Below are 24,375 nucleotides of genomic sequence, written 5' to 3'. Positions count from 1 at the left end.
AGGGCTCTCTGAAATACCCCCTTTTCTTCTTCCTCACAAGGCACTGCACGACAGTAGCCAAACCGACACACCAGAAGGTAACTAACACAAGTTTTCTTCTGTATAATGAACGTTTGTATAATTTGGATAGTAGCCAGATTTGACTCTGTATTAGTCTTTTAAAAAGTCAGCAAAGAAAATGATGCCTTTTTAAAGGAGAGAGAAGATGCACCTAGAAGGCTGAAAATAAAACCTGCATAAATCTGCAATGAGTCATTGATCCTTTTTTTAAATGTGTGTGATGCTGGAACTTAAATAATTTATAATCTAATTTCGCCAGAACTTTAAAAAAAAATGGGGGTTAAACCATTTATACTTTCTTTTTGCCAAAATACTGATTGATACGCACTTAACTTTTTATTTAACATTATCCTATATGCGCCTACATGAAAAAGGAAATGTGAATCCCTGCTCCTTTGGCCATTTAATAAAGAAGAAAATAATGACAGAGGGATGTTTAAAGTATATTTCTGTCACCTGTGTTTGCAAAGTTTCTTTACGTTGTGTAACAAATGGATATATAAAACATACAAGAATTTACCATGCTATCCTGACTTACCAAAAGCTTTATAAAGAAGTTTCACTCAGGACTGTGGTAAGATTGTGGTATTTATGATACTTGCATTAAAAATTAACTGTACTTCAGAGAAATAGTATGTGGACACTTACTAGGCTTACATGGAGAAATACAAAGGCAAATAATATCAATATATTGTCTTGCAATGGCAAAACTAATTATCTCATTTTTAAAAGGAACTCTAGTATAGCAAGTTGATTCATTTTCTACTCTTTCATACTTCTGAAAAATGTACATCTACAGAGGAAAAAAAATAACAGAGTTTTAACATAGTCCCTCTCTCTAGCAGGTCACTTCCGCTCTTCACTTTCTCCTCCGGCATTCCATGGTGCAGAACTACCGCTTGGGCACATGGTAGGGGTGTCCTGAAAACACATTGGTAAAACTTGGAAACTGGAGGGACAAAAGTCTGTTGACGTGTTATTTCTCTCTGCATTATCAGTTTTTAAGTATTACTCATTTCAGGTATTATCTACAATGCGCTTGAACCAAAATACCTTATACTTTTGTGCCATTAATGACGTTGAAGTATTGCTTAACCGGAATTCCACCAACATGACTATGTCTTGTGGTGTAACTACAGCTTGTGTAGACATACCTGGATTGGTTTTAATTAGCTGCCTTGAGGACTGCTAGCAGAGAGCTCAGTGACCTTCAAAATCCACCTGAGGATCTCAGTAGACAACCAGGTGTTCTACAGTATTTTAATATGTAAATAAGCTAGCTTAAAACTGCATCAGGAATGCATAAGGTAATCATAACTTCAGTTCTACAGCTCCCACTTAATCCCCTCACCATTTCTTTTTTGATGTAACGTGAAGGAGTCAGGAGAGCACCACAGGCCTGAAATACATTTCTTTTTCTCTGGGTCCTGTAACTGCATTGGGTGGCTATGCGTTATGTCACAATTCCTGTTTCTTGGGACTCTTCAGTGTTGGAGATACCAAAAAAAATAAAAAGGTAAATAAGGTATAGATTTTAAATCAGTAGATACACTATACTTAACTGTGCAGATGTTCTCAAATAAAAGATAAAGTGGCCCAAGATCACAGATCATATGACATTAAGAATAAGCTAGTAAAATACTGACACATAAGGCTATTGTCAAACAGATTTGCGACTAAAAATGAGAAAATAGCCATCTTGTCTCTTTACATGAAGACAAAGAACAATACATTAACTAATTTAAAATTTCTTCCCACCCTATCTTCTATCATCCCACATCTGTAGTTTCTGCTTGTTTTTAAATGGCATTGAAACTACGGCACTGACTTCACATCTTTAGTTTATTCATCCCAGCTCCCTTGGGTCATGCCTGCTATACAGATCATTACTCTGCCAAAGCCCACCAAAACATGATTCCCCTCCCAACTTCAGCTCTAAACCTTTGCTGTGTCCTTTTCCCAGGCATGCCCCAGAGCTATCAACACTGGACTCTCACATATGCCATCTTCTACAACTTGTAAGTTTACCAGGGAATGAGAATGAAATGGTAAAAACAGTTGACTTATTCACTTTGAGCGGGGGGGGGGGGGGGGGGGGGGGGGGAGTATCAGGCAAGTATTTCTTTTTAATGTTCTGATAGCTAAAAAGTTCATTAAATCCAGATCTGAGGGAAAAAATAGCATTACTTGAGACTCATGATAAAATTGGGTGCCAATAATACAAAGGTCTTGTAAGCTTATGAGAAGGATTTTTGTGATAATAGCTACATCTTAGTTCTCCAGGTTCCTAAAATGAAAAGCTTATATAAAAGAGAGGATATTTTGTTCTTTGTGAGAAGAGTAAGCATGACACAAAAGATCCTATCCTGGGACCTAGAAATGTCTGCCTGGAGAAATTAGGTTTAAAAATCACAAATTCAAGGCAGTGAGTCCAAGAATATTGAATGGACATGATAATGCGACAAAGAAATTGTGCTACAAAATACTATTACTATTTTTTTAAACTACTGCACCATATTCAGTTTTCAAAAGATGCAATTATCATCTTTAAATAAGACTGACAGTTTTATATTTTTATTATACTCAGACCATCAAAAATGGAGTGTACTTATGTAACTCACACCTCATTAAAATTTTAAAGCTTTGCTTTTTTTCTATTATCAGGATGATACCGCTGCTCTATGCCATATTTTTTTTCTTGAATCCATGGTTTATCTATGTAATTTCATACACATCCTAGAAATGCAGGAAATCTCATGCTCCAACTGTCATTTCACCATCTCAGACTGACTGAGAAACACTGACCCAACAAAGGAAAAAAGATTAGCATAGGACTGGAGGGTGTCATTTGATGGCTTTTTTAGAAAGCATATGTGGTACTTCAAACCACAATAAAATATTTTAGAAACTAAGCAAGTCAATGGCTTCAGGAATAGGACTGTAAGTAGCAAGAAAGGTGACTTAAGGTCAATGAAGATAAAGCCACATATATGTTGTTAACAGACAACAGCTTGCACGAACTTACCCAGCCATCAATAACCACAGATGTGAATAAACAGACATTGTAACTACTAAGAGGTTTAATTGCTACATACAGTCTGAGGGAGGAAATGGAGTTAGATACAGCATAAGTAACAACTCTGTATAGTATATATAACTCCAAAGAATTGCCAAGACAGACAATATTTTTTACACATAGACATAATAATTAAATACTGTTTTCCACGCACAGGAGTCCTGAACGTTTATTAAGAAAAAAATACAAGTAATTACTGGGGGGAAGGGTTGGGGGGGCAGCCCAAAACCCAAACAAATGACAAACAGTGTTGTGGTGAATTGTTGGGACCGGTAAGAGAAAAATATATGGAAAAGAAGATCTAGTTAGAAACTGTAGGAGGTCTTTAAAGCAGAACACTATTGTGAAATCCTAGTAGCTTTGACAGGGTATTAAAGCAGAATGGAACAAGACCAACCCCATCTAAGCACCTCCTTAAACTCTGTTCTTACAGCCTTTAATCCTGTGGGCAAGGAAGGAAAGACGAAGGGATAAAGAGCTTTTAGGTCTTGCCTTGTATTAAGTGACATACCAGCGACTGGAAAACAAAATGCTCTTTACATAAAGAGGTGAAAGCAAACTACCAGAGCAGACTCAGCAGCCTGGTCAGAAGTCATGTAGAAGCAATATTTTTGCTGCTTTCAGGACAGGCTAACACTTTTTATTGCAGATACTTTGCTGTTAATGTTATACTATTCACTCATGATCAAACACCCTCTTGCAACATATAACTGCCCCTGCGAAAACACCTTATTGTCTGACATCACAAACATACCTTGACCTTGTGTTTAGTCCTTGGACCTGTTAATGGTTAAAAGGAGAGCACATCTTAAACTTCTTTTTGACACAAGCCCTTTGTGACCATCTTTAAATAGGGAACAAAACATGTATATTAATCTGGTTTTCAGCTAAACTGCCATCATTTGGCAATGCACTTCTGTGGAAAAACCTTGAAACCTTCCCCATTAAAACTTTTAGTTCACCAAGTACAAGGTTTCCAGAAGATAAATTACAAAATTGATGTAAACTGGTCACACGTTACGTTTCAGTTTATACCCAGAAACACCAAACTGCGTAACAATATCTGGGGATGGTACAGAAGGACTGAGCAGCAGTTTCTTTTGTACACTTACTGATAACTTCAGGGCCCCGAGTGCATCGACGGGCTGTAATAGCTCTGACTAGCCTCCATCCATCTTTCTCTGTAATCTTCCTCTGCAAGCTCTCCCCAGCCCCGCAGAAGTCTCGGTGCAGCTCTGATACAGCACAGCTGCGTGGCCTTGGATCCGGTGGATAAGCCTGATGAGGTACAGCTGCGAGAAGCCACATTTGGATCTCTGCTGCTGGCTCAGGTCCTTGCCCCTGCCCCAGCTGCGCTGTAGCAGTCAGGGAGCAAGCGAGAGCGGCTGCTCTGCAAAGGAAGGCTAGCCAGGAGCTGGGGTGACAGCAAGGCACCCCAGCAAGGCACAGCATTAAGGGGTGCAGTCCTACAGTACCCTGAGCAAGAGGAGCAGAGCAGGTCTGGTGACAGTGACCGGGGATGGCCCAGGCTGGTGATTGCCAGGCCACCTGTAGTGATGAGGCAGTCCAAGGTCAAGCCAGGGAGTTAAGTCACCAATGCAAGGTACGAGGCCAGGCACAAGTGTTCCTACAACTGAATCCATTGTGTCTCTTCCCTCCTGCAGACTGTCCCTCTTCTACCTTTCCAAACAACTGGTCATTACCTTTATTGCTGTTATGTGTCTTACACACAGGTTTCCTTACTTGCCAAGGCCAGGGGATGCTATGCATATTTTCCATATCCCTGTGTGGTCTGTTAGCCTCATGTTCCCTCAGGAGACTGGTCTAAAGTTAATATAATTTGGTTTTGCCAAAGTTAAAGCTATAATGACTCTGTCATTATTCCATTATCTTGATTGCAGAAAGTATTTTAAATAACATGGGTCGCTCAGGTTACTTAAATTACCTTGGCTTCACAATTCCATACTTCCTTTAGACAAGACTGATCTCATTCATTTTCAAAGGGCTGATCGGTTCCAGTTCCCATTCAAATCAGAAGGCTCTGCATTCACTTAACACTTCTGAAAGTCAGGCCACTCTATTTCAATGTCTATGCTCAGCTGGGAGACCTTAGATGCACAGGAAGAGGTTAAAAGTCGATGGAAACAAACAAAAGGAAAAACTTAAAATAGGAATGAGCGTACAGATGGCAGTTATAAAGATGCACTTAAAAAGTGGAAGAAAGGAAAACAGAAGCAAATAAAACAAGAAACGTGTAGAGTATCAAAGGCCATAAGCCTGAACTGTTATTTTTGCATGCAAATTGTGTTTCAGAGATTAGCCCTAGAACGTAATGTATTATGATGTGAAACTCATACCATGACTAATTCTTTATCAAGGGAATGACACTATTAAACAATTGTGCAAAGAGGCTTTACAGGAGACTCTTCAGGAGACTGGATCCACATTGATTCAAAGGGAAAAATGCCATTTCAGGCATAACCTATCTTACCCACCAGAATCTGACTCACCAGAAGTTGCTCACAGCAATTATTCAAAAAAGGAACACAGCCTAACCAGTACTTATCCGTACTCTATACAGCTATACGAGCTATACGTATAGTAACCTTCTTGGACAACTCTGAATCCCTGAGAGGTGTAAAAATTACTTATTAGAAGATCCTTGTATAAGGATCACCCTATGATCATTCAAAGTAAAAGGACAAACATGAATCTTATCCTCTAAGCTTTTAGCCTTCCCCCAAATGTATTCCAGTTCATGAACATTTCCCAAGGGCCCTTCCGAGTTGTGAAGAGTCTGAATTTCCCAGTCACTTTTATTCCCCATCACCTCTACCTCCTGCCCCACTCCCCTCATCTGCCTGCAAGCATCATTTTACCACATTGGGCTCTTTCTGCAGGGAATACTGTGCAAGATTGACAACACCATGTTTCAGTTGAATGCCAAGTAATCCTGGTTATGCATTATCACTTTACAGAAACAAGAGATCATTGGAACACCATGACAAAGAGCAAACTGAAAAAAAATACACATACATAGATTGATCTATCAGGAATTTTCTCTTACAGTAGATTTTAGAAGTGATGCTTTATTTCATAACCAAAGATGCTGTACTTAATGAGATATATTTTCCTTTCTGATAGAGTATTCTTGCTGTATCGTATTCTAGAAGGACAGTATGGTATAGCTTTGTTATTTTTTGTTATCTGTGTACATAGATAAGCTTTACAAGATGTTGAGGATACTCACAAGATCTTCAAAAGGTAGGCATGTCCATGTACGTACTAGGAGTAAAGTGAAATGACAGCAAACTTTCACAAGCATCATACTGTTCTTTTAGACCACGATGCATGATTGTTAATTGTCCCTTCTTGCTATCAAATTTTCAGGCCCACCCCTTCGTATTACTGCCAACTTAAAATACCCATTTGATTTCACAGATATTTTCACTCTAGGAGAAATGAAGAACTAGAATCTTTGGTTCCAACAAATATTTACCTTTACCAAAAGTAACCATTCTTCTGCCACCAATTTCCTAAAGCAATCATTCCAAACATGATGTCTAAAGTAAGAGAAGCGTTACTGATAAGTCATTTAAATTAAAACAAATACACAGGAACCCTTTTATATGAATGGGGAGTTTATATAATATGAGAGAAAGAACATTGACCTACTGCTTTATTTGTTTTTATATGGAGATGTCCACAAAGGCACCAAGTGGACACAAAAATATTAAAAATAGTCCCTTTTCCAAAAAGTATAAACAAAAATGCAAACAATAGCTCCATAACTAAAGCATGAAGGTAGAAAAAAATTTCCCCCAAGACTGTTAATCATTAAAAAGTAAGTTCAGCTTGGTGGTCTTATAAAAGGGGCAACTACCTTTAGATTTTGCATACAAGTTTTTCAGTTCCTCCATTTTTCTGCAGCACAGTGAAATGTTTGTCAGAACACAGCATTATAGCCTGTAAATGGTAACCCTTTACATGTTCCATATAACAAACACTATCTCTTTAGGTGATAGGCCTCCCATTCCTCTGAAACAGGGAAAACATTGAACAATTACTGAAAAACGTTGTTGGGACAAGGTGAGAGCCATCACTGATGTGACACACATAGGAAAGAAGAATACTGGAAAACCCAGAGAACAGTTTGATTACAACCACATGAATTCAGATCTGAAAACAGCACTTACAAATTTTGGGAGGATAGAAGGAAAGATAAAAGAAACTCAATTAATTTCAAACAAAAAGATAATCAAATGCCAATTAAAGACTTCAGCATATACTTGTGGAAAAAAGGTTAAAAATTGGAAACTAAGCATGAAACAGGAGACAACTGTATTATAAATGAAAAAGACTTCCTGGGAAAAAGACTGAAAGATCTATTTTTAGGGCTACTAATTCACTGGCAGTTTTAAGTAAGAATAAAAGTAGCTGTAGATATGGGCATAAAGCTTAGATGGTGTTGCTGAAAATGGAACTCCAGCTTTCATTTGTTTAGTTAGGTGTCTGAAGCAGTGGAAATAATATGCAGTTCATCACAGCAACATGTTAAATAACTAGTTTATAGGCAATGAACCACACCAGGAGATATGTAAGTAGAAGAACAATAACCCAGCACTGCTACGGCAAAAAAATCCAATCTTCAGAAATATTGAACTAATCACCAAAGGAAACAACTGCTGTAAAAAATGCAAATATTCTAAAACATATTAGCAGAAAATATAGAAAAAAATTTATATGGCTTTTTAGGATCCTGTCTGATATGCTGAATATGTTACAGATAACTTTTTTCAAAAGCATAATTGTTTGCCCCCCCCCCCCCCCTTAGTTAACAAAGCTGATACCGGATCTTAATATTCTCAACTATGGATGCTTGTGAAGTGATACTGGAACAGGTAATTCTCTTTGCAAAAGTAACTTCCAGGTCATTTAAAATACTGTTGCTGCTAAGAACAGAATACAAAAAGGTACATTGCAGTATAGTGTTACACTCGCCAATCTAGTACGAAAACAAAAGAGCTGTAAAAAGGCTGAAAAGAAATGCCTCATAAAAGCTCTGGATTAATCTTCCCTTTTTAATCCAGTGCTGGTTACTATTCCAATTCTTACATTCGTTGTCAAGTCATGGTGTCTGCCAATAAACAAGCATTAATCTCTCTTCATTTCATGTTGATGCAAAGGTTTAATGAGAAATGCAAATGCAAATTTAATGAGAAAAGATTATGTGAAGGACAGAGGAACCACTGAAAGGTAAGAAGGGAGGAGGAGAGGGCAACAAGAAGTTGTCTTGTATGTGCTTTTCTTCTGATTTCTAGTCACGTAAACTGAGATAGATACACAGCCTACTCTGGATCACAGCTAAAAAGAAGCCCTTTAACTTCAGCAAACTTTTGCTCCCAGACTACTTATTTCATTTTTCATTCCATGGAGTGTTCAATGTTCAGTGTTTTAGGACACATTTGGAAAAAGAATCAATGTGAAAGGCTTGTGAAAAAAGATGACAAGTATCTGTTTATTTTAGAAAATACACACAGCTTTCCCTGAATATACCATCAAGACATATGGCGCACACATACAGTTGTGACATTCTTAACACAGACAAAAAAATTATTTTCTTCTCTGGTGAAGTGACTCATAGACAGAACAGCTAAGATTTCAGCTACAATTAAATCCTCATTTGATGCTTCAGAAACAAAAAGGAGCCCCATGAAGCTAATACACAGGACTCAGTTAAAATAGTGCAAGTGCTTGAAATGTTCACCTAGGCCTGAGCCAAAAGGCTTTTAATGTTAAACATGGGAGTAATTCTACTGACTTCTATAGAAGCAACAACTTTCTCTTACTTAAAATGTGAAGTATTGAGTCATTGAAAAAAAAAAAGCTGGACTGTCAGAGATATTAGCTAAACATCATTTAGTGAAAAGACTAATGATAAAATCAAGTGTCCCATAAATACTGCAGTTCATGATTCTGAATTAACTTTGTTCAGCAAAACCTCCATCCATCAAAATACCTAATTCCACATTAAATGTTCAGCACTACTACTAAATTCAAGTACATATTTAATTACTCTTGACTGATGTCTTAGCATGCATACTTCAACCACTTGAAAAAATAGCTCACAATCCACATTAAAATATTCAACACGTTCGGTTTCAGTATCGGCCCATCACGCTGTAGGGCAAAAAACAACCAAGACAACCCTCTCCCAACACATTTGTACATCTTTTTGCTCCCCCAGAGGAAAAACCCTTTGACAAAACCCTTGTTATCAACCTTTAACATGCAGTCAAGTGAGACGTGCATTTGATGACCTTTGGTGTATCCAGAAAAAAAACCCAGCATACTTCCCAGAAGAAAGGATTTGTATGAGTAACACGTTACTTTGAGCACTAAATAAAATGTTCTTTCATCATACGTATTAGAAGAATTTGGTTTTCATTTATACTTCTGCAACCTTAGAAATACACTGTCTTCCTAACAACACATGGTAATCCAAATTCACAGAGTAAGAAGGCAAGTCTAAGGGGTCAGCTTTTGTTGTAATCCATTCCAAGAATATATAAAAGCGTAAACCACTATAGTTTATATTCTTTTCCATCACTCCTACATGTGCCTTTATGCAAATCTAACCCTCAGGTTGCACATTTGCAACAGAAACATTCACATAACACTGTTTTGATGCTAATGATGCTGTATAAATAATATGTAGGGGACTAGTGCAAAACGTCAATTGCATATTCATATCATACATATGTACAGTTATGAAAACAGAATTGCATATAAAGATATTGTACACTAGGAATACTCAGTATTTCACTCACCTACATACAGTAAAGCTTATGTCTTGCAAATAACATAATTGCTAAGTATTTGTGAATATTCATAAATATTTATAAATAATAGGCAAGTTCCTTTCCTCCTCAGAGCCCTAGTGGAGGAAAGCAAGTTCCATGTTGGCACTCAGTGTAAAATGAAGTAAGTTTAGTAGTTTGATGATACAACCACCTTGTTTCTGTGCAGCATTCTCTTATGACTATCTACAACTACTGGAACAACCGGGGCTCAGTGTTCAGACAGTTTAAGAAGTTTTTTCTGGTACAACCTACCTTTTTCCTCAGTTTTCTTGCATGTGTGTTCATTCTTCATTCATGTAGCAAACAATCCTGGGAATGGTACACAGAAGTAGTATCAGTCATCTGAGGCCAAAGTCACTAATGTCAGCTGTGTAAGATGATCAGTTTAACAACAGTTTGCATGACTGGGCTCTACACTGCATCGTCCCAAACATCATACTGCAGTCACGAAAACTCTATAGTAAAAATTGCTTTATAAAGTTGATTGTACTTGCAGCTACTGAACTACAAATAAAGTTTATAAGAGTTCATGCTCTAGAAAGTTCATATTCAAAGCTGCTGCATCACAGCATCTACAAAGACTGTATTTATACTTTTATATATGCATTTTTCTTTTAAGTTCCGTTTCAAAGATGAACTTTCATAATTGGCATATCTCCAGGATTACAAACTTATTTTTCTAAGCTGGGTATTTATTTAGCACGAGAGGTTTCCTTGAAACAATATAGAACCATTTTGTGATATAATTTTTTTTCTTCCTACTAAAGCACAACAGAATTATTTTATCAGGAGAGATATTTGCAACTCCATCTTTCAGTGACTCAAGACTGACTTGCTGCTTAATTCAACTGAACAGATGTTTATCTTCTTTTACAGTTTTTGTTTCTTTGGATTTTTAAGAACTACTAGGGAGAATAACTGATACTATATAGCTGCTTCTGCTAATGAGGCTATACAAATATTACCATCAATAATCTGGGGGCCAATAGTTTAAAATAATGATAAAACCAAGTTTGTCACAAATCACAATTTAATTTGCATTCTCATTGCTTCCTGACACTTTTTAGAGTTCTGTCAGTGATACTGATTGCAAATGAGGAGCAGCTGAATCTCACAGTGCAAAATGATTCTCCCAAGCAGATGAAAGATTCTTTCACACAATTCCATTTCAATTAAAATATATTGCCCCCCCCAGAAGTTACCCAAATTACAAGCTAAAATCAGCAGTTTACTTCTTAATGAAAATTTTACATAGCCTTATAATGGAAAGTAAAATATCACTTGTTATTACTGGAATAAATTCAGTCCCCAGCAAGAAACCAATGAAAATAGATGGGCCTATTACTCTTACAGCATACAAATTATCAAGAGTTATTCTGGCACCACAAGAAAAAATAATTTATAAAAATTAAGTGTGGTGACAGTAAAAAGTATCAACCTTACTACTCAAAAACCAGAATGCCTCTATTAACCCAACAACACAAGTCTTCCCACTCTGCCATGGCAATATGCATCAGCCTGGAGGAATCGCACAAAACCAAACTGATGACTGTTGTGATGCTGCACTGGTACAACATAAAGCAGAAATTAAGATGAGATCAAAGTTCTGAGTCACACCCCTTACCATACCAGTAAGGGGGGTGGGGGGGGAAGGTGAAACAGAAAAAAGCTAACATACATGGATTATTGTGAAGTAAAAAAAAAAAAAAAAAAAAATCTAAAGAAAGCTAAAAACATGAAAGGAAAATCCATGGTTAAAATAGCTAAGAAAAACAGCTATACAAAGGCAACAAGCTCTTAAGATACATCAGCACATAAATGAATTCTAGTACTGAAAAGATGAAGACAGTAAAATTTCTAAAGTGAGGTAAAAAGCTGCAAGTGGTCCATAAATATTACCTATCTGTATTTGATAATGCGGATAACTTCGTACTACATGAGGATAATGAAATACTGCCAATATATTCATGACTAAAACAGATAATATCAAGATAATCATTTTTAGGAGTTCATAAGGAAAAACATAACTACAAGGTCGAGAAAAATGCCCAAGAGAACTGCCTTAGGATATCAGCAGGACCCCAACGTCTATTTCCAATGTATGTGGGAATGACTAGAAAATTTCTCCAGAGTAGGTGTCCTGATATAAAAAAGTAACAACTAATGCTTGCAGGAGAGTTAGAACACTTTTAATCATGGATTAAATGTATAAAGGAGGTTAATTAATGAAGCATTAATTCACTTCATAGTAAGAACTAGAATTAAAAGGAGAACAATATCATTAATGCCAGTCAACATGGTTTTATAGAAAAGCTAGCCTCTTAAACAAACCTGGGGTTTGTCCTTTGTGTGAGTAATTGCAATAACACTAACAATTCAGGCTTTTATAAGACGGCTCACCTAAAACACCTGGCATTCTAGACAAAATAAAAATAACACAGTGAAGAATGCATTACATGAATTAAAAATGAGTTAAGTGAAAAACCTCATATTTAGCAATTACGTGAGTACTAGGCCTGAAGTAATTTTACATTGTTCTCAGTGAAGTGAAAATCACAGTACCGTCAGTGCTGGTGGAATGGCAAATAATGGTGGGAATGGTGTGATGCGGATCAGTTGGTTTACTGCACTCATTTCTTGAGAACATTCTTATACACATATTTTAATATGGAATGAGTGTTTGCTGAAAGCATGTATGTAAGTCCCAGTTAAAATGATTTATGCTCAAACTTAAAAAGCTTCATCTTTTTAATCCTTTAAATAAAAAACAGACTTAATTTGATTGCAGTATAAAGTGCATACAAGAGGCCATACTGAAAGGCCTTTCATCTTGAGGTCCAAGAAATAAGGACACCAATGTTTAGAAATTAAACTTAAAAAACCATACCAAATTTCATATTTGAACTTACCTAACACTAAAGGTAATAGAATCTGAAACAAATACAGACAATACCCTTATGTCTTGAAGTTTTCAGATCAAAACTATACACCTCTGTATTTTTAGGTGGAAATAATGAGTCGGGGTGCAAGATATAGGAATTGCAGTAAGTGGTCAGGCTATATAAACTAATAGGACCTTCTGTCTCATTTGGATTTTACGACTCAGAAAGACAAACGTTATTTAATTGTCTTCACAGCAAGGCAACATCTTAGAGAAACAGGCAAATGTATGGTTTTTTCCTCTATAAATGTTTCTTCCTGCAGCTTTACTTATCCAACAGTTAACCCCATCCTCATACAAACAGGCATGAGAACAAATATACCCTTCCTCCATATATTTTTACTGCTTCAAGGAGGCTAGCATGCAATTATTCTTCCTATAGAATCCAAACCATTCTGTTCTAAATCATGACTGATCAGATGCAGTCAGCCTTGTGTGACAAGTACATAATTTTAAATATGTTAAGATTTTGACTTGTTTGTTGCAATGGCAGAATACAAAACTTACCACCTTTTAGGGAAAACACAAAGCTCATTTTATTTACCTCCTCCAAACAACAGCCTCCCTGGCTTGCTACCAAGAACTCTATTCCCTCAGAACAGCCTTTGTGCTGTTAGTAGGTCTTTAACTTTTTTTTAAAGCAATGGAATGTAGTTCTAGATGTCACAGATATTACAGTGTATTTACTTGCAGCTCAAGTATTTTATTTGCTTCGGTGGGTTTTCTTCAAGCTCCCCAATCTCCTCCACCTGCTTGTCTGCAGAGTAATTTCAACTCTATGCCTGTAGCTTAAGTGTATGAAATTGAACTTGAATTACACTAACAAAAATGTCCCGTTCAATAATAAATATCAAACTCGCAGAGCATAGGATACTTGAGATGATATTATGTAACGTATGAAATATCCCATTGAATATGGTAGGATTAATAAACAAGAAGCAACAGAATTCACCATGGCTGGGATTAATCCAGGCTCTTTTCTACCCTTCACCAAGAGACACCAGGCAAGAAAAGAATATCTGAAAAACCTGCTGTACCCTACTTCATGTCAAACCACACCCAGTAGCTGGAAATCACACCCTCTGTACCAAGTCATCTTTAATTCCACTTTAAGTGTTTACTGCTATGTGAAAACTACTGTTAAGCTAAAAACTGCATACTACATCTTTTCAGATAGATTGTTAATATAATGTGCAGCAAGACCAATTATCTTTCAAATGAAGCTTAATCAAAGAGTGCATCTCACCCTTAGCAGATTTAAAGTTATTCTGTTCAATTACTGACAAATGTGTCAAATACGTCCCTTAGAGGTCCTAAGGAAATAAATATTCAGTGCAGGTAATTCTATCAGAGAAAAAAAAAAAGTGTTGCTATCTCCCCAAGATAACAAAACAATGTCGCAACAACTGATTTTCAACCTTGTGTAATAAAAAGCCAATTTGCCACAAGACCTTTAACACCCATTTGTTAAACTAACCCAGAAATTTATTTATTAGAGTGATAGACTAGAAACACACAATCAATTTCTACAAAGTTTTAATTACTGAGAAAATTGCACTATGCATTTTATTCAGATTAAACAAATACTATTAGACAAGCCTGCCTCCAAGATAAGGCAAACAGCAAGAAGCCACAGCTTTTTCTAACGCAAATTAAAACAACTCTTTATGTGAGCTGGAGTTCTACCCTTTCCAGTTTGCCCAGACTTGCCCCTTCCTTCGCTGTATGTTCTACCATGTTATTGACATAGTGCAAGTTTTTTTTTGCTGACATACTAACACTAGACAAAGCTCTCTTTCATCAAGTATTCAACTGTGCTCGAACACCAGGCTACCAAAAAAACCAGCAATGCTAGACACCATGCAGTCTTCTATAGCTAGATTACAAACCACTGCTTCTTAGAATAGGAATCACAGTATCTGTAAATTGAATCCTTTACTGAAATATCAATACTAAGAGTCTCCACGTAAACCAGCAACACAAACTTTTGTTATTACATCAAATCCACTGTATCTGATACTTCTACTAAACTTGTACCCAACTGATATTAGAGACGCTGACAAAATGAGAAGGAACTCAATGCCAGAAATGGCGGGTTTTTACCTTCCAGAAAAGTCAAGTAGTTACAAGGTATTGATGATCAGTGTTTCACTCTAGCTTCCTAGATGGTTTTAAGTTGCAGTTTTAAACACAAACTCCATTTCCCAATAAACTCAAGCATTTTTTGCAATAGATCAAATGTTAGAAGAGTACTTTTGCTTCCATTCAGTTTGATACAGCACACACTGAAAAAAACACGCAGCTCTACACAGACGCACAGCCAGCAAGCTTTACTGAAACTAAGCATTTTGTGGTGATCTGAAATAAAGATGAATGTTCAGAGCTACACCTTTCCAACTGTAAAGCTATCTGTGATGATTAGAAATAGCTAGAGTAAGCTTTGAGAGCAATGTAAAAAGCCTGGGGGAAAAAAAACCAAAACCACACCAACAAGTCAAAAGCAGTTTGAGCAAGTCTTTATTGTTCTACTCCAATAACAAGACAAACTAATTCCCCAACTCTTTTTGTCAAAATGTTGGGGCATGATGGAATCCAGCCCTCAAATACACACATAATTTGAAAAAGGAAAAATAAAGAGCTATTTTTGTGATTTGTGCCTTGCAGCCAAACTTGAATGACCCTGAGAGAAGTCTGTGCAGACAAATCACTGGAAAGATTTATGTGCAGCTTGTTAGATCTGTTTCCCACCCCCCTTTGTGTTATTGCTCTGCAAATTGAGGAAAGTTTTAGCAAGTGTTAATCTTGACTAAAATCCATCATAAAGAGTGCTACAATATTGCTTTTTATTACAAATAGGCAAAACTTCTTTGAAAATATAAATGTGTAAAACAATCAACTGACTGTACAGTACATTTACAGTACACAATCCAGAAAGTAACATGCAGTGTAAAGAACTGCTTTATACATTAGCCCTTGGCCACAAAGAACTTGGCAGTACTACTACAACTTTAATGACTATAGGGTGAAAAAAATAATTAAAACCCAAAAATCTCAGTTACGTCTAAGTTTACCATGAGATTGGGATACATACATCATTGTACAAGGAATAGTAATTTTTAACTAGAAACTGTCATCATGTTGTAATTCTTGGAAGGGCTGGATCTGCCAATTCTCCACTCCTCCTTACAGCTGGTCCTGCTCTCCAGCGGTTTGGTCGTCTTCCCACCAGGCTGGGGACTTTCGTAAAGGACACAGATAGACCCATCTTCACCTATGCGATAGGACACTTCGAAAGGGTCGACCCAAAGAGTTAATTCGCTGGGTAAGAGCTGGAAGAGTCTCTCGTGGCTCAGTCCAATCATCCCCGCTGCCTTTCCTATCAAGGGGTCCATCTTATGGTTGATCCTAATGCACCGGTACCCGGAGCCCTTGGAGGGCACCAGGGGGAACCAGTGGTGCTTGTAGTGCTCTGCGGGAAGGAACAAAGAGGAGCTTTACCGCGGCCCCAGAGCCCCACCGCCCTTCAGCCCCGCGGAGGCTGCGCTCCGCCGGACCCCCCGCGGGGCAGAGACGGCGGCAGCGGCGGCGATCTGCCGGGCCGGGAAGGGCCCCCCCCCGCCGCGCGGGCTCCCGCCGCCCCCGCTCACCGCGCAGCGCCTCCTGCAGGCACTCCCGGAAGCACCGCAGCTGCTCCTCGCCGATACCGCCGGCGGCCCGCAGGAGGCGGGTGACGAACGCCGCCGCCGTGGAGATCTCGGTCCTCATGGCCGCCCCGTCCGGCGCGCACCTCCCCGCCGCTGCCGCCGCCCCGGCCCGCTGCCAGCGCCGCCGCGACCGCCCCGGCCCGGCCCCCGCGCCTCCGGCCAATGGCGGCGCCGCGCAACAGCCGCATCCACGGCGGCGCCCCGCCCCGGCGGGCAGGCCGAAGCTCCATTGGCGGCGACGGGCGCAGGGCGGGGCGGCCGCGGCGACTGCGTACGGCCATTGGGCCGCCGCACGGGCCGGGCCGTGTTTGTTTTGTTGGCGGAGGGGCGGGACCCGCCCGCCGATGGGCGGGGTGGGAGCGGGCGGGGCGAGGCACGCCCCCCGCGGGAGGAAGCGGCGGGGCGCGGCCGGGCAGCGCCCCGCTGGGACGCTCGGGCCGCCGGGCGTAACGATCGCGAGCACCGCTTCGAGCGGCAAGAGCCACTGCGGCACCGGAGCACCACGCTTGGGCTTCACTCAGCCGCGCCGCGAGTGTCCACAGGGCCAGCGGCCGGCCCCGCTTCGCGCGCCGCCTCGCACGTGCGCGTGCTCAGTCGCTGTGCAGCCGCTGAGCGCTGGCACTCGCTCCTCCTCCCCTCGTTCCTCCGGTTTCCTCCTCTGTGGTTCTTTCTTACAGTCCAACAGAAGATGATCGGTTAAATACACTGTTCAGCATTGACAATTTTGACCGCATTGTGCTCCTTGGAATTCCTCCACTTGGCTATTTGAAGCACCCCATTCCTACCCCGGGCTGTCGGCAGCTCCTCTCATTTCGTTTCAGTCCTGACCGCCGGAAGGCCTCCACTCCATCACTAACAATATTCCAGGCAGACATGATGGTTACCTTGCCTTGTGCCCTTTCCACTTCCATTTCTCAAGACCCAATACGAGCAAAATCTAAAAATATCTCGTCCTCTCTTTTTAGACATGCAGCTCCAAGGCCAAGATGCTCTTACATGGCAAAACAGCAAAGAAGTTTTAACAACATCCCCTCCTTATTTAGCTAAGCACAAAACCAGTTTTCAGCAAGAGCAATGCAAAAAAAGACAGGTTATTTTCAGGAAGAGAGGTGGTCCAGAAAGCATCAGTTTTCTTTTGAATGCCTCTTTCCCTGCAACTGGTTGGGAATTTGGCACACTTGAAAATATGTGCAAGAGTTGAGTAAACTGAATTCTGCATAGTGCACAAACTACACAGTTAAATTTGTTGTCAAATGTATTACAGTGAAAGGTAAGTCTTTGGCCTGTATTTAGAGTATATTGCATCTTTTAAGAGTGATACCAGTCTGGAAAGATTATTGTTGTTGGCAATAAATACAAGCCTAATGCTTATTTGAGCACGAAAAGAGCCGTACGTACATTGCACCAAGTATCAAGCTTTTCCGCTTGCCCTGCAGGTCACATTGCAGACCTCACCAACAGGAACACAGATGGCTGGACTCTGAGCAGCATTTTTGTGGGGCATAAAGGTCTGAGCTGAGGAAACATTTGGTTGAACAGTTTGTGTTGGCACAAACTTTGTATTATTCTGATGAATAAAGTATGTGGCTTGTCTGAGACAAGGAAGTTTGTTGGTGACTCATTAGCATCATCACTGCTGAGCCTCTGAGATTGAGGAATAACTACAATTCACCTCTTTACAATAAACGTTTTGTCTTGAGACAGTTGTCCTGGCAAGTCAGTTTGCCCAAGAGCTCCAAACCAATAATTGTGTCCGTAAGCCAACAGATCTGCTTCCTCCACACAACTGCCAAGTGTCAGCTGAGTTTCACAACAGTTTTGGTGATGTGGATGCTGAGTCAGCTGTGACCTTCCCACCCTGTGCAGTGACAATACTCTTCAGCTATTTTAAAGCTTTTAAGAAGTGGCTGTGTTAGGTAGAGCCAAGATTCCCCGAGTTTACAAAAAGCTTTCTCTCTAGTTCAAAGACTAAACACAAGCTTTTTCCCCCAACCTTGAAGTTCTGTTCACAAGCAATTCCTCCAATCACTTCTTTCAAGAAGAGTGACTAAGGTCAGGATTTTATCACCAGCACTGCCTGCAGTCGTAACTGAACATACTTCCCAAAAAGCAGTCGTCTTTCAAAAGTCCATGCAATGCCCCAACCATTTATTTTCCTCCTTGTCTTATTTAAATACATCCTCTCCCTTCACTGGTTTTGGGTCTTAAACCCACTTTGGAAAAAAAAAAAAAGTGGGTTGATTTCTTTACACTGTTGGTTAGGTTCTAAGACTTTATATTCTCCTTTGTTAAAATAGAGCTAACCGCTCCTTTATTCTTTTCCAAGGCCTGCCATATGCCAGAGAGCCAGAGGATCCCTTCGTCAGAGGGATTTCACCTTTGAGGAAACCAAGTAACAACTTGTTTTCCCAACTGCACATCTTCATCCTTTTCCCCCTTCTTGCCTGTCAGCTTTAAGAACCTGACATCACCTCTAGTTCATCAGCTGCACAAGCCACACCCAGGGAGTTAGGAGGAGGAAAAAAAGCCTTGTCTGCAGACCTTTAAAAATCAGATCCACTTTTACTGCTATTTAGAGATTACCAGATAATACTCATTCATCAATAGAAGTGTGAAGAAAAAAACCTCAGGTAGTGCTTTAGTTGTTACTAACAACCAGTTTAACACAGGTTGAGAATTTACAGGAACTTTCCCCAAACCTCTGTCCCTTTAATCTAAGGGTCAGAAATCATCAAGGCTGTAATTACAGGGGTACAGGAGAACAGCTTGTCACAGAGCCAAACCTCATCCCACACAGGAAGAGTTCCCAGGGGAATGCCCAGTTACCTGCAATAGCAGGACAGTTTGTTCATTAAACTATTAGTGAATTACAGTTCATTCCCAACAGTTTATTTTTGCTAGATTCTGCCATCTGATACATTGAAACAGTCAAATAAAAGTGTCGTTACATTTACAGTTAAAACTTCTTCAGACTCATTCTGTTTGTAGAAAGTCTACTTCAAGAAAGCAAGTTCCCATCCAGTTTGGACAAGATTTGTAACAGTGTGACAACATTAGAACTCATGTAGTGCCTCCTTACTTGATGTTAGTCAATTAAGACGATTAAGATTTCTTGCCCTCCCTTTCCTCTAATAGCAAGCAACAGGACCAAGACAGAAGCACCAAGAACCTCCAATGACAAAGCTGTAGACATTTGTCCAAAACTCAGATGCTATCACCTACTTTGACAGTCCCACTTCACAGCTTAGCTAGAGTATAATCCTGTATGCCATTTTATAGCCTAACCAAAGAGGTTTTTATCAAACAAGAAAAAAAAAAAATCTTATTTCACCTGCTCTTCAAGAAAAGACAGCAGATTTCTGTGCTTCCTCTTTCACTCACAGCTGTTAACAGTAGACTACCTCCTCTCGTAATCAAGTCTCAGGTCTAGATCAAGATGCTATTTTATTAGAACAAGTTTTCACTGAAGTCCAGTTTGCATTTCAGTACCTCAAACTTTAGAAGTTAAGCTAAAAAAAATATATCTCTGCTGGTACCTGGACATATCAGTCATTCAATTACTTCAGTCTTGTTTTATTCAGTGTTTTGAGAACCAGAACACAAAACCCAACTCTCCAGCTTTGGAGACTTCACTAGTAAAGCTATCCAGGTACACATGGACTGTATCATCCTACATTTGAGCAGACACAATCATCGCTTGCTAGTTAAGTTATGTGAAGGCAATAAAAAGAGTAAGCCTGCATTATTTGTTACTTGGTCTACACCATTATTCCTGCACAACAAAATTTTACCATTGCTTTAAAACAAGCTCTGGGTTTATTCTGCACGTTCTGTCAGGTGCTTATCTCAAACACTTCCCCACCTTATTCACAGCCCTTTCCTTTCATTTGTGAAATACAGGCTTCCCCTACCATATCTACACTGCATGACTTCAAAGCCTCTAACACCCTGCCGGCGCTACCACAAATGCTATAAGACAGCTACTTGTTTCCAGATTCATTAAAATAATGGACAAAGAAACAACACTTGCAGTGAATTTGAAGTTATTAAATTCTTAGTAGTATTCAGAATAAACATAACATTACTGTTAACAGCACTAAGAACTGTACAAATCCAGACATAAGTTATTAAACTTAATGCTTAATTATGCTAGAGCACACACCCCCCTTCCAGGCTGCACTGGCCCATATGAATATACACACAAATTCCCAATTATATACAGTCTGATTTTATTGTGAGTCAGACAAGGCTCTGCTAAAGCCAGGACAGATATTAAGGGATCTGGTTTTAACTTGCTTCTGAGAAACTTCAGTAAAGATCAGGGTAGAAAAGCTTTCTAAGCAAGCAAATGAAAGGTAGTTAAAAATACTGCAAAAGTTAATAACACTGCTAGCACAGATTAATGCTCACTAGATTGAGGTCTGGCACCGAGATCCGCTAGTCCCAACTAGAACATTCAATAGAAATAAGAAGGTAAGAAGGTCTGGCTATAAAAGAAACAGATGCCAGTTTTCAGGTAATGTTGAAGTCACACTTTGATTTCTTGTATTCTCCTCAGTGAGTTTCACACTTAAGGCTCAAGGTAAGCAAACCACAGAAAGACAAAAAGAAATCAATAGATACTAACTACTTGACTTTCATCTCCCTGCCAGAAAATGGTGCCACAGGCAGTAGTATTTAAAACAAACTGGGAAGGGTTCATCAAGAAACTAGTTATTTGCCAATTATTAAGCTAACTATTTACATAAATAGGCTGTTTTGGAGAGTACTGGGGGTTCTAATAGCAGCACTGGAGATGGTAATTAAGCAACAATTTGGAAACACTGTACCAGCACAATTTAGCAGTAGCCATTGAAATATGTTATTTTTCATTAGAAACAAAATTTTAAGTACTCAGACACAGAGGAAAAAAACCACAAGCTTCTACGTTTGTGGGTTTTTTTCCATTTGCTGGAAGATTTCTATGGCTTTGAGAGTTGAGAAGCCTCATCACACAGACAGCAGAAGCAGGTAAGTTACTGCTACTGTTGAGAATTGTTAGGATTCATAGCCTTGCTTAGCACTAGAAACTAAAGTAGTTGAAGCCTTAGGCCACAAGAGCTGACCAAGAGTAAACTTTTTGATAAAACTGATGTTGCAAATACAAAGCTGTCTGAAACTGGCAGATGCAAGCAGAACGAAGAAGAAAAGGACCAAGGAAATAATTCCAAGGGAATGAGGTAACTTCAGAAGGCTGGCCCACTGACCAAGAAAACCAATGCAAAATCAACACACCACCGACCAGAATTAAGTGATTGAACTTGGGGATCGGGTGATGGGTGGTACATTCCAGGAAATCTGTCTGTAAGGGTATAATTGGGGTGTGTGATCTGCAGCAGTGGTCCCTCTTCGGAGGGACCCAGCTCGAGCTGCTCAGCATGTTGGCTAAATAAACCACTTATTTAGCAGATTGGCAGCTTCTCTTCTTCAAGTGGGAACCTAGGGCCAAGTCCTGTTGAGATAGCATCTGCTTAACTCCTTAACATGGACTAGGTAGCAGCTGCATAATTCCTGCAACAACTACCATACCTTCTTTCACAAAGAATTTTTTAGCTCATCAACTCAGACTTACTTTGTTGTTATTCTGTTCATCTGCAAGTCATTTCTCTTCAGCAGGAACACCTGGAATAGAGGAAAACAGAGTCAGTATCTTGGTTTATCTTGTTAAGAAGAAAGTGTGTGCAAGTATTCTATCACTCCATTTTTCCTCAGCTTCAGCTAGAGGAAAAGGAGAAAGTAAAACTGAAGCTATATCACTTATACAGTATATTGTTATTTAAAAGTCAAAGTAGTAATAATAAAAAAATAGTAATAATAATGATAGCACAAGCCTATTCATTTATAAAAAAAAAAGGCAGCATTAAGACCAAGTAAAGTCTACATCAAGTTCCTTTTAGATTACTTAAATTAAGCTCTCAATACATGTCTCTACAAACACAGAGAGTTGAAAGAGAGCACTAGAACCTGAAAGAGGTTTTAAACAAAACAAGCAGTTTTGGGTTTACTCCATCTAGTAGAAGCACCTCTCTCTAAACATAATGAAATAAAACCATTCTTAAAAGCAAGAGCTACCTTTTATTTATTGCTAGACTACAAAGACAAATATTATGTTACCATTCTCACTACAGGGAAAAAAAAAAGAATATTTCCAAACACAAATAATAGTACCTTCAATGATTTAAGCATCAAATCCCTCCATAATTTCCCCAGTTTGGTACACTAATTACTTCTTAGAGAAACAAAAAGAAAATCTTAAGCCAGCACCTCAGAACTAAAGTGATACAAGCACCATCTCCCTCTGAGACTGCCCCTTTTTTGTGCACCTATGCTGACTAGATGCAGCTGCCCTGCCTGCTTAAGTTCAGTGGGATCACCTGCTGTCACGTTAGCAGAGAAGCTGGGATGAGATAGCACAGCTGAGAACACTGACCCTCAGGACTTTCTTTTGGCCTTACTGGCTGATCACAGGCTACTGCTGCTTATGCCAGAGCAGTGCACAGATAAAACAAATTACAGTCTAGTGATAATTTAAGTTTGCTGCACATTGAGAGAAATAGAGAAATGAACAAGAGAAATCAGAATTTTCTGACAGAATCGGAAATATGTCATACTAACAGCACAGTGTTTTTCACTTAAAGACCACCAACTGATTTGTAAACTGATTTACAGCACTGAAAATTGTTACTAACCCTGTTTTAAAAATGTGCTGCAAGACCGTTGTCTACGCTACACTTAAAAAGTTTATCAACATAGCTGTGACCTCACACCCACCTAAGTTATACAGAGCTTACATCAGCTGGAAAGTATATTTTTCAATCTGCTTTATACAGCTTTTAAAAATAGACTAAGATATGATTACGAAAGCAAGTTAATGCCAGTAAATTAATAGCAGGTTTTTAGTACAGAATTTTTGCAAATATTGCACTTCCCTGACACTATTATCTCTTACTGGTCCCACTTCACTGGAAAAAAAACCACAAAAATAACCTATTTAAGATCCCATTTTCTTTGCTAAAGCAACTAAACATTTAAGCAGTAAACAAGATGGTTGCCAGTGATTTAGCAGAGCAAGTGAAAAATTACTCTGATTACTACCTTTGCAGCAATACTAATGAGGGCAAATATTACAGGGCGAAGTGTCTTTTTTGTAATGGGCTGTTCTATAGACTTAAGTATTAGATTAGGACTGCAATTAAAAAAAAAAAAAAGACAAATTTTGAGGACATAACACCCCTTTAAGCCTGCAAGAGAAAATCAGAGTCTGTTTTTCAGACTTCTGGTCTTCACAAGCATTATGAGCTTGTTGAGTAAAAAGAATTTCCTTTCCTTACAGTCTTGTGTCTCATATTCACATGGGGTACAAGCAAAACCATCACTGCATATTTGTAGTCTCATGTTGCTCTGCAGCTACCACAGGATGTCCTCGCAAAGAAAGAATCAAGAATACAAATAGCCTGCTAGGAGAACAGCCAGGATCCATATTTGTCTAAGTATCTCTACGGTTTCTCCATGAGCCTGTGCCAGAGAGGTAAGAGCATTGTCCCTAAGTCTCCAAGAGAGGTGAAGGCAGCAGAGGTGGCCCCATCTGATGGCTGGCAGTGCCACGACTGCGCACTGGCACACACCAGCGGGATGCGTCGCTGCCACCCTCCCAGCACATGGCCTGGCACCATCCTGCCACGGAGAAGTGCA

At 39.3% G+C, this 24,375-nt stretch overlaps 2 protein-coding genes across 3 annotated transcripts in view; both read right to left on the bottom strand.

The window, feature by feature from the left end:
* Positions 1-22,947, bottom strand: part of IPPK (inositol-pentakisphosphate 2-kinase) — a 57,284-nt gene extending 34,337 nt beyond the window's left edge. The window contains exons 1-3 of one of the 2 annotated variants that reach the window (XM_050904464.1): positions 22,852-22,947; positions 22,256-22,305; positions 10,252-10,308 (exon numbers count right to left, since the gene is read on the bottom strand). In XM_050904464.1, the coding sequence (XP_050760421.1) occupies positions 10,252-10,284 (33 nt within the window). In that variant the 5' untranslated portion in view covers positions 10,285-10,308; positions 22,256-22,305; positions 22,852-22,947. Of the gene's footprint in view, positions 1-10,251; positions 10,309-22,255; positions 22,306-22,851 lie in introns of those variants that run through there. The other variant, XM_050904465.1, reaches the window with a different exon arrangement.
* Positions 15,435-16,710, bottom strand: LOC127021425 (protein BTG1-like). The gene is made up of 2 exons (XM_050904472.1): positions 16,588-16,710; positions 15,435-16,409 (listed from the first exon to the last, which is right to left on the bottom strand). The coding sequence occupies exons 1-2, from the start codon at positions 16,703-16,705 to the stop codon at positions 16,057-16,059; spliced, it is 471 nt and encodes a 156-aa protein (XP_050760429.1). The 5' UTR covers positions 16,706-16,710; the 3' UTR covers positions 15,435-16,056.
* Positions 22,948-24,375: the final 1,428 nt, after the last annotated feature.

The sequence above is a fragment of the Gymnogyps californianus genome, chromosome 13 (genome assembly GCF_018139145.2).
Source record: "Gymnogyps californianus isolate 813 chromosome 13, ASM1813914v2, whole genome shotgun sequence".
NCBI classification, from domain to species: Eukaryota; Metazoa; Chordata; class Aves; order Accipitriformes; family Cathartidae; genus Gymnogyps; species Gymnogyps californianus.
This window is presented reverse-complemented; position numbering and strand designations above follow the sequence as displayed.